The sequence below is a fragment of the Eulemur rufifrons genome, chromosome 20 (assembly GCF_041146395.1).
Source record: "Eulemur rufifrons isolate Redbay chromosome 20, OSU_ERuf_1, whole genome shotgun sequence".
NCBI classification, from domain to species: domain Eukaryota; kingdom Metazoa; phylum Chordata; class Mammalia; order Primates; family Lemuridae; genus Eulemur; species Eulemur rufifrons.
Window position 1 is genome coordinate 32,576,777 of NC_091002.1, and position 16,650 is coordinate 32,593,426.

The window sequence follows — 16,650 nt, forward strand, 5'->3', positions numbered from 1 at the left end:
AAAACATGCATATTTTAAGAAGGCCTGTTAAGTTTTTTTATTGATTATGGACACCTGTAAATTTAGCCTTATTTAATGTAAAAGTGCAAAAATGTAGTTCTCTAAAAAACAGAGATTATGGAAAATGATTTTCTTCTTACAGAAACTGGCAGATATTTGAGATTTAAAATATGGCAAAAACGATAAAAGTGAAAAATTAGAAATGCAGTTACATTATAATTTTTTTCTTTGTTATCAATTAAGCAGTCCTTTATTTTTTTAACTCACTTTTTTTTTTTGTGTATGGGAATACTTTAAAAGAAATTAACTATATCCTTGTTTCCATTCACATATTTCCTCTGAATACTTGAGTATGAATCACTTAAATACTAAGAACATTTTTAATATGACCAAAGTAACATTACCCCACCTATCAAAACTAAAAAATTATTTTTAATGTCATCTAAAACCCAGCCCATATTCAGATTTCCCCAGTTATACACAAATTATCCTTTATTGAAGCTCTGTCACAAGTAGTATTTGACCACCCAGACCATGCTGCTTGTTATCTCTCTTAAGTCTCTTTTAATCTCATTCAGACAATCCCTTTTTGATGATACCAACCTGATGAGGAATATAATGTGTTTTTAACCTGTATATGCCATGAAATAATCATATTACCTAACTCATTCAATTTTCTGTTCTGTAAGAAAACAGTTTATGTTGATGTCTTTTCATCTGCACACACACTATTTTATAGTAAAGGTTCAATATTGTAATTTCACTGTGTCCCTAGATGCATTGAACTTGACTGTTGGGATGGAAAAGGTGAAGACCAAGAACCGATAATAACTCACGGAAAAGCAATGTGTACAGATATCCTTTTTAAGGTAACTTTGAAAATTACTTAGCCACAGCCTTTTCCAAACTAAGCGAAAATTCAAGAGATAAGAGAATGGAGAAAAGAAAACAAATTATTCATTTTCTCAAGCATTGTTCCTTCAAATACCTTTTCTCCAGTTTTGAGGAGAAAGTCAAGACAAATGTCTTCTCCATTTCATGGCCCCTTCATGATACTTTTTCTGCATTCAAAGGGCTTCTCTGGAAGAGTTTACCTAGTTCTACTTACCTTAAAAACAGTCTTTCTTATCTACCTATTTGCTTACTTACTTTGCATTATTCCTGAAGGACTTCAAGGTGGCATGAAGAGATAAATAGACTAAAGAAAATAAAATGATTATAAATAGAGCCTATAAGAATAAGGGAATAAGATGATGAGGTTAGATTTTATGAATGCTTGTCAAGAAATCCTAGGATCTTGCAATCCATACCGAAAATTGGGCTCCACACTTTCTAGAATTCAGTGCAGGGAGGGAAACATGATTTGCAGGATCCATAAAATACAAAGTAGTTGGTCCAGGAAGCAAAGTTATTCCCAGTGAGAAATTTTCTCTTGAGGCTCCTTATAGAGAGGAATCAGTAGTTCACAAATAGACATCTCACTAATGGCCTTTTGGTGATCTCAGTGTATAATTTGAAGGCTGGTTTCTTAGAGTGCTCCCCAATGTGCCCATGAATGATATCTTGCCAAAAGATAAGTCATAAATATGTAATTCTGTGGTCGGCTCATGTCAGGTACCAAAGCCTGTCGGTTTGATATATCTCAGGATAAATATCACAACACCTGGAGCAATGGTTCTCAACTCTACCTACGTGTGAAAAGTCACCAAGGGTGTTTTCAAAAGCACAGATGCCTAGGTCCTATACGTATAATTTCTCTTAGCCCAAGATGTTGGTGAGTTTTGTCCAGCAATGAATTCAAAGTTATACTTCCTGAGGAGTACCAAGAGTATATTCAAGTGGGAAGCCTTGGGTTTGCAGAGCCAGCCAACCTGACAGGAAGGGGTATGTCCTCTTTAGAGAAATCAGGAGCCTAATAAGGGAACATAGCTGAAAAGAAGGCCACGCCCTCTCAGCTGGGGCGAGCAGAGAAGTGGGAGGGCAGAGCCACATTTTCCCTCAAAGAATAATTTTTGGTCAACTCAAGTGAACAATCAGGATCACAATCATTTTTAACCCGGGAAGAAACTTTAAGCAAGAATTACTAAATGATCACTTCAGCCATAAATATGTCTTAGGAAAATAGTTCAAGATTGTCTAACATTGGGCGTTATTTCAAATAGATTTCCCTGCATAAGGATTATAAAATATTTTCCTGATTAACTGGATGATGGGATTTACCATGTGATTAGCTTACAAACCAGTAAGAATTTGGGGACTTTTACCAACTATGGTGGCTCTGGTTGTAGGAGCGTTGGTTGAAAGCATTTGTTTCTAAAGCTGAACAGAGACTAGGGCCAACCATCTGTTAAGGCCTCGCCCAGTCCATGGAGATAGTGGAGAAGGGCGAACAGGTGCAGCTCATTCCAAAGTTTCCAGTGGTTGAGCTCCACGTGACGACGAGAGGGATCCAGGACACTTTCCTGTTTGACTTCACATGTTGCCCAACTAAGGGGACCCCCCTCCCTGGTGACGCCCCTCTCACCAGACTGATACGAAACAAGGGTTATTGCAAATGTCACACCAGTAACCCAAAGCTGATTCCCAAACACAGGAAAGTCAACAAAAGCTTCCAGTCCTTAGGTTGCCATCAACACATTTCTCCATGAGGTGGGAGGAGGCGGAGAGTGGCCCGTAGTGAAAATCCCTGTGCCAAAAACGTACCTGCTCCAACAGAAGAAACATGAACTCTGCACCCCTGTGTGGCAGATTGTCATCCAAGGAACTGGCATGCCATGTAGATGAAATCTCTTGTAAGTTAATAGCACCGTAATTCTGGAGAACTAAAAGATAGCATTGAAAAAAAAATAGTCATTAAGCATTAACTGCACCCTGGCTCTAACCACAGGGGACTCAATCTGTAGAGGCATCAAGGTGAATGGGTCCTCCAGGGTCTGAATTGCCAGAATTGACTTTCTGAAAGGCTTAATTAATAGTCGCTGAATAGTTTCAGGTGCTTTAAAGTTTTTGCTCTTTTCTCTCATTAACACTCTTTCTTTTTAAAGGATGTAATTCAAGCCATCAAGGAAACTGCATTTGTCACGTCAGAATATCCTGTAATTCTCTCCTTTGAAAATCACTGCAGGTATAAGGATTCATTCTGCTCCAAGTCTCTAAGTGGAGTTGTTTCCTAAGCTTCACCGCCCCCCTCCCTTGCCCTATATCTTTTCTAATAGCTGAACAGTTTGTTTTGTGAAGTGCTAAGTTCCAAATAGTCCTCCAGTAAGGACACATAGTCTTATGCAAAACAACAAAACCTGAAACCACCTCCCCCCCCCAAAGAAAAACAGGCCATTTTAATGTGTTTCAGAAATGCTCACTCTAAACAAAAGGTCACAGATTGAGATACCTTGCTGAAATTTCCATGAAAGATTTGGCAATATATTTGAAATCAGACTTTAGTAACCTGAAAGACATTTTTTACTCTTCTTACGAGCTCTTAGTTTTGGGGCAGAATCCACTTCTTTTTAAATTATACCAATTAAAAATGGTGGTATTTTAAAGTACATCTCCCATTATCCTTAAGAGAACAGTCATGCATTTTGCAGAGTGGGAGTCTTTAATTGCTTAGGAGTTGGGTGTTTCTTATTCTTGGATGGTTAATGGGTGTTTGAATTTACAAATGCCACTTCTTTCTCTCCAGCAAATATCAACAGTACAAGATGTCCAAATATTGCGAAGATCTATTTGGGGATCTCCTGTTGAAACAAGCACTTGAATCACATCCAGTATGTATTTTTAGCAAACCATATTTCTAGCATGAATGGATTTGTTTTGAAATTCATTTCTGAAGGGTCAAGTAGCACTGGAGGATGAATGCTAAAGATCTTCATATTTATTTAAATTATTTGGTACAGAAAGCTTTCATCATACTTCAGAGGGATGTGGAGAAAGACGCATAAAAATAAACCTCTGTAAAATCTGGAATAAACATCGGGTTCAGTTTAATTTGGAAGATCCGTGGGGTCTTAGAGTCCTAGAATTTCATAAAGCACTCAAGTCAAGATAGATTCAGCAGTCGTTCTCAACTTTAGTTACATGTTAGAATTATCTGGGAATGGTTGAAAACACCTATATCAAGGCCCTCCTCAGAGATTGATTTAATTGATCCAGGGTCAGGCTTGAGCATAGTGTTTTTAAAAGCCCTCAAGGTAACTGAATATGTATCCAGGGTACAAAATCCACCGGAGTCTGTTGCTATGGAAAGTAACCTAGATTGAAGTCACAGGATCCTGAAGTTCAAATTTCCAACTCCAAAATAAATACCTGGACAATGTTATATATACATTTTTGAACTCATTTTACATGTGCTAATTTCTCCATAAAGCAAAGAAATGAACCTGTGGTCCCTAGGTAGGCTTTATGGAATCTATGAATTCATTCTAATTGCATACAGTTTTTTAGTATATAATCATTCCAGAGACTTTATCACTTTTTTATAAGTATCCGTGCCCTCCAAGAGGATAAGATCCACTGTCACAAGATGTTATGAGTAGCAAGACAGCTAATGAAATCAAAGTAGAAAACACTCTATGGTAGTTAAATATTTTTACCCCACTGTTGACAAGCACCTCCTGGTGGGCCCAAACACGGGCCCAAGCAGCTCCTGGTGAGGTGGTAGAACATCATGACGACAGACATGAGGAAAGTGCTTTATGCTACACGGGAAGACTTTTTCAGGAGTGTCTATGGGAACAGGAAAAAACAATATGGGAGACAAGGATATCTGCATCCTCTGCTCCTGGCACCTGAGGTTCTTTTTGGCCTGATGAAGCAATTGCTGCAGGTGCTCTGCTCATATCCCTGCACACTGGCCTGACTTTTGACTCCCAGCACCCGCAAGCTCTTTGCCTGAGATTGAGCACTGATGACTGGAGTCTGCGCTGCTCACTCGTGAAAGGCCAGAAGTGTTGGAGAATTATCGCCCCCACCCCATGCTTCGTCCCTCTTGACGTAGGATAACTCTGAGCACCTGTTCTCTGGATCAAGTTCTAGTTGCCCACAGTGATAACTTGCTTGATAACACACCCTTGATGGGCTGCCTGTCTTCTTTTTCTCACTGTCTCACTCCTCTGTTGGAGTTTCCTTCCAAATAAATTACTGGTGCATGAATCCCCATGTCTCTGAGGCTGATTCTAAGGGAACCCAAACTAAGAAATGTCCTTGGTTTATTTTATTTATTTACTTATTTTTACCTAGGCCTCTGTTTATCTTCCTGATTTTGTTAAGATGCTTGCTTATGTGGAAAAACCACTATGTTCTTAGTGAAGTGATGTGCACGTCCATGAAAGGGGTTATGGGAAGCATAGGTAATATAAATGGGAATCAGATCTACTCTTTCAGCTGAAGAGCTTTCAGTCTTTGCGACTGGGACCAGGACACAAATGTAAACACGTAACTAAAAAAGAAGATGGCCTATGAAGTGTTGAATATTTGTTGGAGGTGTCCTGGTGCAAGGGAGACCACTGGGGAATGGGCCCATGACACCAGCTGTGTCCCTGAAGGAAGCAGCGTTTCAGGAAAGGGTTTCATTTGAGGCAAGGCAGACACAGGAATGCACAGCACCTTGCATGTAATAAGTAGTATAAAAAATGATTTTTGAAACTAAATGGATGCATGGAAGGGTATATGGGTGGGTGTGTAGATGGATGGGTGGAGGAATGGGGACTGGATGACTAGATATAAGACAGTTCTGTGGAACAGGGGTAGTAACATGCAGAGACACCTCCTTTGCAGATATAAATCCAAGCAAATGAAGCCATAATCCAGCACAGATTCCAGTAATTAGGACCACTCCCTTCTTGATTCCCTTTACCGAACCCACAAAACCACAATTCCAAGCATTGAGGTTGGATGAGCCTACTGAGAGAAATGCTTACTGTCCTACCCAGCACTTGGGGGGCAATGGGGAGCCCTTCTCTTGGGAAAGCTAATTTAGACCCCAGCTGTCACAATGATCCCTTGTACTTTACCAGATACTTAAAAGGTACAAGCCCTGCAGTGGAGCAGGACCCCTCCCCGGACACCACCCCAGGCCAGCCCCCAGCTCCACTGGGGCAGCTGGAGCAGCTCTGCACACTTCTGGAGACCCTGCGGATTTCAAGCTTTTGCTGCATTAGTCTAAGGCAAAGTTGGCTGGGTGGGCTCCTGTGTGCTGGAGAATGAAAACGTAGAAATGTGCAGACTGCCATCTGGTGGGTGTTAGGTGGTATAACTACCGGGCCTCCCATGCTGGATCGGGGCCGGGAATGGGAATAGCAAAAGCACAACCCGTCGTGAATTCGGTTCTTTCTGTTTATCTCTAGCTCGAACCAGGCAGGTCTTTGCCATCCCCCAATGACCTCAAAAGAAAAATACTCATCAAAAATAAACGGCTGAAACCTGAAGTTGAAAAAAGTAAGTCAAATACACATACACATATAACAGAAACATACATAATGTGTTTGGACAATTCAGCTATTCTAGAATGAAATTTATTTTAACACCACTGATTTTTTAGGGGGGGAAGGGATGTAGTGGTGATGTGACATGTACTTTTCAGAACAATGTTGCCACATTTCTGTTTAAGTTTAGTTTCTACATCAGTGGGAAAAGCATATTCATATATTCACATGCCAGAATTTGGAGGGGTCCCCAGCGAAGATGGGAAGAAAGTAGAAGAAGCATTTTAGAATTTATCAAAATATAAGGAACTTGCATTTTATAATTGTATATACTCTAAAAATCCTCTTTAAAAGTTTCCCTTTGCAATTTGCCTGTGTTATTCATACATATCTAGAGACAGTAGGTAAATGTGAATGTGTGTATGTGTGATACAGAGATTGAGAGACAAATGATTTTATATAGACATTTTCCCCTTCATTTTCCCAGAATGTTTTCTTTGAAAATATTTTCTTTCAGAGTATTTGAATTAATAGTATCAAATATTGGTAAGATTGCACTGTATTTTTCCCCAGGTATTCTGAAGGAAGACTTTAAAATTATGCTAATGGCAGTTTATTTTTATTTCAAAAGCAATAATGCCATAGAAACATTAAAACAAGGAAAAATATAAGAAAGTAATAAAATAGCACCAACTCATATATTATACATATATTTATGTACTATAGATAAAAGTATGCATATGTACATGTTTAGACATATACATACATTTTTAGCAAACCAGATCATGTTTTTAATTGGTTTTTAATTTTAAATTAAATTAAATGTAATTTTTTAATTAACTGATTTTCAATTTTAAATTAAAAAAATTAAATTTGTAATTTTTTAATTAACTGATTTTTAATTTTTTAAATCCATCCAATTAAGTATACTTATATCTAGTGGGATATAAATCTACATACTAACAACTTTAATTCTAATATATGAAACACTATGGAGAATTTATCATGTATCACACAGAATTATATTTATTTATTATAGTACAGTTTAACCAGTCCCAAATTGATGGATTTTTACTAATATAAAAACAACAATGATAAACATACTTGAATGTTCATTTTTTATATTTGTACAACCTTGGAATTGGTACAGTTAGAGTTATTAGGCCAAAACATATACATATTTTATATTGTGATATATGTTGTGCTATCTTTCAGAAAAGTTGTACCAATTTACACTCTCACCAGTGAAATACAAGAGTGCTTGTTTCCCAGCGATATTCTTAACACTGGCTATTGGCCATCTTTTATATGTGTGCCCAGCTCATAAAAGGAAAACAATTATCTTAAGTTTTTTATTTGCATATTTTTGATAACTAGTTTGTTTTTATGATTTGTCCCTACATGTTTTCCCATTTTTGTTATGGCATTTGTCTTTCTCTTAATGACTTAGAAGAGCTTTATTTATATATTATGGTAATAAGCCTGGTTATATCAATTGCAAATATTTTTTCCTGAAGTTTGGTTGATCTCGAACATGCCTGTCTCTTTTCTGTCTTCACTATAATTGTCCATAAACCTTGGTGTTTGCCAGTTTCTCGATATTATGGGATTTTGTTATCTAGCCTTAAATCCTCCACAAAGACTTGGCTCCACTCTCAAACCTAGTTACCCGAATTTTGGGCAGTTCACCAATGTTCCAACAGTTCTTAATCATGTGTATATACTATAGTTGTTGGGTGTAACCTCCAAGGCCAAGATCACCAGGAATGGGTGAGGCAATGACCACTGTTGAACCTTAGAAATGTGCCCAGTAGGTTCCTAAACAATATATTTAATATTTCTTTTCCTTCTCCTCAGTGTTGTCTCAAAGTCCAGGTTTTGTAAGTGATCTAGCATCCATCACCATCTCCTTCTTGTGTGTTTGCTCACAGAACAGCTTGAAGCTTTGAGAAGCATGATGGAAGCCGGAGAATCCGCTGCCCCGGCTAACATCTTAGAGGATGATAATGAAGAGGAGATAGAATGTGGTGAGTTGTTTTTTTTTTTAAAGTTACATGTTATAAAAATACTTTTTTAAAATAAGAAAAACAGGAATTTCTCTCAGAGGACCCTTTTATATAATGATGATGTTTTATTTCTTAATAGTCAAGTGTAGATTTTGGATCAACCTTAATCCTTTGGTATTTTTGGTATTCCTCCCAATATTATTACGTCCAATTTATTTGGGCACTAGATTTTAGTGGCTTAGTCAGCTCCCTTCCTGTTGTGCATTCAGCTGTTCAGCCGAAATTCAAAGCCAGAGAATCCTTGAAGCAATTGCTGTAATGGGCAGGGGTTGGAATAAAAAGAACATTTTGCAATCCCTTCCTATAAACATGAACTTCAGTCTTGTTCACGATGGTAGTACTAAGGCAAGGAACATAAAGGTAAGAGAGAACCTCAGGTAAATGAATTGGGGTTGGGGTGGGGTGGCATTGTCTACACAAAGTGAACTGGAAACTCAAACCCAGTATTAAAATTTCAAGTTCAAATTCCTTCTAATAGCAAGCTCACCAGAATTATCTGTATAGGTAGATAATTTGGGCAAAGGCAGCCTTGCTTTAAATATTTGCCAGTATTTTCTGTTTTCCTTTTAGATCAGGGTGGTGGTTGCTAAAGTTTGGGGTGGCTGTGACAATTTCTTTTAAAAAACAGCAATAAAGTTTGCTGCATCGATTGACTCTTCTTTCATGAAAGTTTTCTCTGTAGCATGTGATGCTGTCCATGTTGTTATTTTGACCTCCCATGAATCACCAGTGTTCTTAATGGCATCTGGAATGGTGAATCCTTTCCAGAAGGTTTTCAATTGGCTTTGCCCAGATCATGAGAGGACTCGCTCTATTTGGGAAAGTTAGATACATAGCTAAAAACCTGAAAGCTGTGAGAATTAACTAATCGTGTTGCGACTTCTAAATAAAGACTCCTGACTGTGGAACAGACTTCGTAAATGACTCAGTTGTATGTCTAAACCATGGGTTTGGCCCTATACCCAGAGAAAAGTCATAATGACTTACTTTCATGTGCTTTATGTGGCAGGGAAGGTCTGGGAGGCTAAGGATATCTGATAATGTTGAATCAATGCCTATTGTGGTTATCTATTGCTGTGTAGTAAACCACCCCAAAACGTAGAGGCTTATAACAGCACTTTATTATTATCTCTCGTAGTTCTGTGGGTCACCTGGGCTCAGGTTGGTGGTTCTCCCTTGGGTTTCTCATACAGTTGCCAGCAGAAGACATCTGGGGCTAGGGTCATCTGAAGGTTTAGTTGGGCAGGTTATCCAGGGTGGCTCACTTGCATGGCTGGCAGTTGATGCTGGCTGAGTGCCGGGCGTTCAGCTGGGCCTACTGACCGGAGCACTCCTTGTGGCCTCTCTCTGTGCCCTGAGCTTCTCACAGCATGAAGCATCTGAGAGCCAGTGTCCCAAGAGGAAGAAAACAGAAGCTGGTAAATTATTTAAGAGCTATACCTGGAATTGGCATAGTCACTTCCTGTATGTTTTATTCATTAAAGCAGTCTCAGGGCCCACCCAAGTTCAAGGAGGTGGGTGAGTTGACAAGGTCACATTGTATTAATAGAAGAGCACATAGGAAATACAGTTGGGTACAATGCCTATTATGTTTTTTCCACATATTTGCAAGTGATAAATGTAAACGTGATTTAAGAATAAAGTATTGAACTAAATATATTTTACAAGATAAAAAAACTACTAAAATGCAAAAAGATGAATATTAAAGTAAAATCGGTTTCTTAATTTAGGTTAGTTTCATAGATGATAATTAAAGCTATGTAAGGCATTACTGATACTATAGTAAAGCAAACTGCAGAAATAATGGAATTAGATTAATAAGAAAAAAGTAACAATAATAATAACTACTACCATTGTTGTACCAACTGTGGGCCAGGAAGCTTACACCACTGCCTTATCTAATCTTTATACAGCCCAATGAAATGGGTATTATTACACCCGTTTTTGAGACAAAGAAAGTAAAGCTTATCTGTTTTGCACATGATCTCACAGCTGGCAAGCAGTGGCACAAAGATTAAATCCCAGAATTGCCTGACTCCAGGGTCAAGACTTTTTATACTTTACAATACTGCTCATCCAGTATATAGGAATATAATGAAAACACAAATATGTAAAATGTGCATTAAATATTTTAAAAAAAAAGGAGAAAGAATATAACTGATGAAAGTCAAAGATGCAGTATTTCCTGAACACATACAGTAATCTAAAATGATGGTTAGTACTTCACAGATCATTCTCAAGGGTATTTTACCACCTTCTACCCATATATGTTAATTACTCCTCCAGACAGAAAAAAAGATTTGCCTCCAGTGACTCCCATATTATTTCAAAATATACTTGAGATTTTGATTAAATTTTAACAAAAATAACCACATGAGATAGTATATAAGTAGGAAAGAAGCTGAGGATGGAATTATCCACCTGAATTTCTCTCTTAAGGGCACAGAAGCTACTGTTATACTAACTAGGTATAGGATTCTTAGGTGTCCTCAGTAATACTTAGCTTTAATTCTAGTCCACCAGTTGGCTGTAATTACCTTGGTGTCACAGTGTGATCTGACTATACATGTGTGACTACAGTCTCTAATTTGAATACGTGACCGCAGCAGGCGGGAGGAAACCAAGCATAGTTCAAGAGAACAGGCCTGCCTGGAGACTGTAGAAAATAGGAAAGGTTCTCAGTCAAAGCAGGTGCCCAGTCTTTGGCTGGATTTGGATTCAGAAGGACTTGTGGCTCCGAGGACTATGGGACAAGTAGTGGGAAACACCAAAGTTGCACGTGGCTGTAGGTTGTATGTCTGTGCACACGTGCACACTCAGGAGATAACATGTATTCATACACCTCTTTTAAAGTAGTTATTAAGTCTGTACTACTTGTATGGGACATGCCCCATTACCTTCCAGTGTTTACATCTGGCTGGGCAGGTTACACTGGACCTGTATGAAATGGAAATTTAGTAGTGCCAGGGGAAGTTTCAAAATCCTGGTAACAGACTGCAGGTCATGGAGAGAGCGTTGTGCCAAGAATCAGGAGACATGTCCGTCCAAATCTTGTTCTGTGACCTCAGACAAGTCAAATCGTATCTCTGTATCTATTTCCTCATCTATAAGTGAAGACAGATGCTGGATTAGATTATTTTAAGACCTATATTAGCTCCTCAATCCTTTCTTCCTGCAAGGCTATGACCTACTTTTTGTTTGTTTTTTGTCTTGGGGGGTTTTGTTTGTTTTTCAATCATCTGCCTCTAGAATATCCCTTCATCGGAATATTAGCTCCAGAAGAGGAAGGAATCCGTGCCTTACCCTCACCCTCTTCTGCCTGGAATAGCACCTTGCAAAAAAAGTCTCTCAAATTTCAAATCCAAGATACTACCCGTTGAAACATGCCACTGTTTTATTACGACTAAGAATGAAAAATAGGTCCAGTTGATTGTAAATTACCATTGATGACTGCATTACAATATCAGAAATATTAAAATGTGAATAAATGCATCTTAGAATCAGTGAAACAGTTGTTCATTTACTCCTGTTCTTTCCATTCTCCTTGGCACATTTTAAACATGCCTAAAAAAACACCTCTAATTCTCACGGGTCTGCTCACCTCCCTTGTGAGTTCATTCTCAGAAATTATTTTCACTATTTTTTTTTTTTAAACAATAAAGGTCTCTCATGCCCTGTACCATGACAGTGTGGATTTGTGTTGGCCTGGTCCTGAAGTCTGTGGGTTTCTCGGGATCCATTTGAGCTATTGCAGATGGTGATTGTGTGAATCCAAATCTCACCTCAGCATGTGGCACATTTTCCACGGGTGATCCTTTTTTCATGGACACCTTGGGTGGATACCAGATGTCACTTTCTGGGACCAATGGACAGTGTGTATGTGCCTCTTTCACAGCCTGGGCCACCAGCTGTATATAGCACCCACTCGCAGCTCCCCTCCTAGCTGAGCCTGATCAATGAGTCCTGAGTCTTTTAAACCTAAGCTAGGAAGACAGGAGCAGTACGATCCTCCTAAGGTCTTCTGTTTTTATATCACACCTCTCCAGGCCACAAGTCATTATGCCCATAAAGTTCAGGTGGACATTTTACTCTCTTTCAGAATTATCCAGTGTATTTTTTTTTGCTTGTATCTTCTTGTTTTCTCTAGATGTCATGAAGGATCAAAATGCCCTTCTATGAGTCACAGATACTCCTGAAGTGTTTGAGGCTTTTATTGTTAGAGTTAGTAGACTGGGATGGAAGTAGCCATTCGCTTAAGAAAAAATTATTAAGCGTCAAGCATTTTAAACACCATTTAGATGCAAGAGAAATAATAAATAACAAGACAGGCTCCTTGATCTTGAATACGGTAAGGGTTTAGTGAGAGTTTTACTTCCAAAAAATTACGTATTTAAATATCCCCATTTTCTGTTAGCAGCTCTTTTCTCTAAAAGTGCTTATGTTCTGCCCGAGATTGTGAGCAAGATCTGACTGCTTGGCAGTAATTTGGCTTCATGGGTTTCCTTTTGTCCTTCACGCAGCTGACCAAGAGGAGGAAGCTCACCCCGAATTCAAATTTGGAAATGAACTTTCTGCCGATGACTTGGGTCACAAGGAAGCTGTTGCAAATAGCGTCAAGAAGGTCAGAGTCTTCACGTCCCTTTTCTTTCATTCTTCTCGAGGGGTAGCAGCTGTTATTTATGAAATTTTGGAAACATGACAACTACAAGAGAATAAAGTAGCTTATGATTCTTTTTTCTAAGTTGCCTAGGATCAAAGTCTCTGCTGGGTGACCAGAACTTGACACACATACGAGATTAATTTTAAAAGGACATTTAAATCACTCATTAGGCCCAGGGTTCACCACTCCCCGTTTGGCCAGTGTCCTTTAAATATTATCATTTATCACATTACTATAGGTAGGTAGGGAAACGACAGCAGTAACCCAGTGGCAAAGGTTAGCCTGTGGAAATCATCAGGAAAATGACCTCTGAACGCCCCAAATCAAGCCTCATTAGAGAACCAGCCCTACTAGTTAGATAATCATCCTCCTACTGTAGAATAAGCATAAAAATATTTCCAGTCATTCAGCCAAGAAAAATAGTTACAATGTGCTTCCTATTTGTCAGGCACAGCCTAGGCCATGAGGACCTACAAGGATCAAAACACACTTGTGTTCTGCCTTTAGGCAGCTTGTAGCCCCCTATAGTTTAGGGAAGGAGTTAGTGAACAGACAGCAAACAAATAAACAAATAGTTATATAATCACAACTTGTGATAAGTGCTATATTGAAAATAAAAATGAGCACTGAAGTGGAGAATAATGAGGTGGCAGGAATACGGAAACCAGGGCCCAAAGGGGAGAGAGGCATCAGCCCTTCACAGAGACAGAGGAATACGTTTCCGTGCAGAGGGACCACACCGCAAAGACAGCGCAGGTAGAGTGGATTGAATGAGAGGCAGAGTGGGACAAGATGAGATGGGGCAGGGAGGTGGGAACTAGGTGGTGGAGGATGGATCTGGAGTGTGTTTGCAAACTGTGGGAAATGGTACTAGTAGAGTGGAACGATTAGTCCTGCCGGACAGAGAGGGGATAGCTGCCTGGGAGTTCCCTGAGGCGTTGAGAAGGGATGGGACTGTGGTGATGTGAAGGTGTGGTCCTTGATGGGAGCAGGGATGCTTGATCAGTGAAGACAGTAAATGAAGATGCAGGTGGGTAGGTACATTTTGAGATAGGAAGCTGGGCGAGTATTTACCTGATGAGCAAAGCCGGAGCAATATTGCCATTACACCCTACCTTTTCTGATGTAGGGAATTGTGACGGCTGCGAAGTCTAAGATCAGGGTACGGGCCAATCAGTTCTGGGGAGGGCCCTCTTCCTGGTTTTGTCTGCAGGTGGTAGAGAATGAGGGAGCAGCTCTCTCTTGTCTCTTTGGATAAGGACACATAATCCCATCATGAGGGCTCCACCCTCCTGGCCTAATTACCTCCCAAAGGCCCCACCTTCAAGCGCCATCATGTTGGGGCTTTGTTTTTCAACGTATGAATTTGAAGGGTGTGGGAGACAGGAACATTCAGTCCGCAGCACATACCCAAACGTGAATGTTGAATTACTGGAGAGTGGCTGTTCATGCTTGCTGTCCTCTGCGTATCCCGGGAGGTGGCCACATTGATTATCTATTTCCCAAGCCCCTTGACTAGAGCATTAATTAAATGATTATAACGAAGCATCTAAGTAGGCGACGACGGTCAGTAAAGGAGAGAAATAGCATTAAGATTAGCTTTTCTAATATATGAAACAGTGAGGTCATCCTATTGTTTTAGTACTTGCTTTTGTCTATGGCTTTATGTCATCATAACAAATAAATAGAATAACAAGTTTTACTTATATTGATTTAAGTATTTACATATGGATTGCCAATAAATTTGGAATTTTGCTCTTTAGAGAAGTAAACAAATTATTTTTCTTTCTCTGATTTAGGCCTCAGATGACCTTGAACATGAAAATATCAAAAAGGTAACAAAATAATTCCCTTGTGCATGTTTTCATTATGAGACACCCCTGTGTGGCCCTCTAATGTTGAACATTTTACACTAAGTAGTGGTGTTGCTCTGTCTCTCTCTGGCCCACGAAATGTCAGGCTTAACTATTTATAGGTATAATACTTGCATGCTTGATGCCTCTAATTATAAGGCTTCAAAGGAAATAATCAATCATGGTGATAAAATGATTTAATCCTGATAAAAATCACAAAACTAGGGCAGGTGAGTAAGATGATTTTCCTAAAAATAGGTGTTCAATGCAGTAAGGCATTTTCTTAGTTGGAGTCAGAGATTTCATTCCTAGAATAGGGCTATATAATCACCAGCATAATGAATTTGGAAATAAAAATGACCTAATGGGTCATCAAGTCCATATTATATCCTAATAGAAAGGTTGGTCTTGATTCCGACTATACTAACATTCTGAAAGATCATTAGTTAATTTCACACTGCATATCTTCTATAATTTTTATTCGATGTTATTAGCTATTGGCCTTATTATAAGGAAGATAAAGATAAATTTTCAGTTTCTTTTATCCCCTTCAGAGTTCAGTCTGATCAAAATGGTCTTATTTAGCAAGTGTATATGGGTTATTATACAATAGACTGATAACAGCCACAGGCTGAAATCTGCCTTATAACTTGATTGATTCTCACACTTCAGAGCTTCAGAAAATACTGCCTTGCTGTCTGTGGGGTCTTACTTGGACTTTAGACCCTATCTTCTCACTGTCTAAATATTAAATTCAAAACAATTTATGAATAAATCTGATCGTTGTCTTCTCCCAACATGTTTGTGAGTACACTCTTATATACTAGAATTTCATAAGGTATTAGAGTAACAGTGCACAGCTTGACTGACATTTGGTCACTGCCATTTATTAGCTAAGTTATTTTAATCCTCAAGGCCTCAGACTTCTTATGTGGTCAGTGGGTAGGACTGTAGTCCTCACTACGTATGACCGACAGCGGTGAGATTGTGCGTGCAAGAATTCATCCTGGTGCCAGGCATGTAGTACCTGTGTTATTCATTATCATTAAACACACAAGGAAGGCACAGGCGGTGGCCCCTGCCTTGTTTGGTGGAGAAGGGGTCCAGACATATGAAGAAAATGATAAAAACAAAAACAAAACCAAGTTACTTTATTTCATTATTTATTTCAGGCTTTGATTGGTGAACTTAGTTTGATGATTTAGAATGCTCAGATTGTTAAATCATCAGTTACGACAAATGGACCATTTTTTAAACTCGTGGATTGTATCATGTGACTAAGCAGTTTATCCAACTAGATTCAATCTGTGCAGGAAATTTGGCTTTTCCAACTTCTATACAAAAATGTTGATCACTTTCGAAGGCGTTATTTTTGTCGTCAGGTTTGTTTTTTCTGATTGATCAAGAAATAAACTAATTTGTTTTCTTTTTTCCCCTATGCAAAATAATACAAGTTCAGTATGTCCTGAGTAGCAAGTTATCAGATAATTTTAAGAATAAGCACTTTCTTTTAAATACTATAAGCCACTTGTATATGTGGCTTAAATTCTAGAGCAGTGCCACCCAGACCAGCAGCATCCTGGGGACCTGGGAACTCGTTACACCAGTGAAAATCCCCGGGCCTCACTCCAGGCTCCCTTCAACAGAAA

At 38.9% G+C, this 16,650-nt stretch overlaps 1 protein-coding gene across 1 annotated transcript in view; it reads left to right on the forward strand.

Annotated features, from left to right (window-relative positions):
* The window catches only part of PLCB4 (phospholipase C beta 4), a 209,894-nt gene that overhangs the window by 140,296 nt on the left and 52,948 nt on the right, over nucleotides 1-16,650 (forward strand). The window contains exons 13-19 of the mRNA XM_069495811.1: nucleotides 776-869; nucleotides 3,045-3,124; nucleotides 3,683-3,767; nucleotides 6,345-6,435; nucleotides 8,354-8,449; nucleotides 13,009-13,109; nucleotides 14,948-14,983. Of these exons, the coding sequence (XP_069351912.1) occupies nucleotides 776-869; nucleotides 3,045-3,124; nucleotides 3,683-3,767; nucleotides 6,345-6,435; nucleotides 8,354-8,449; nucleotides 13,009-13,109; nucleotides 14,948-14,983 (583 nt within the window). The remainder of the gene's footprint in view (nucleotides 1-775; nucleotides 870-3,044; nucleotides 3,125-3,682; nucleotides 3,768-6,344; nucleotides 6,436-8,353; nucleotides 8,450-13,008; nucleotides 13,110-14,947; nucleotides 14,984-16,650) is intronic.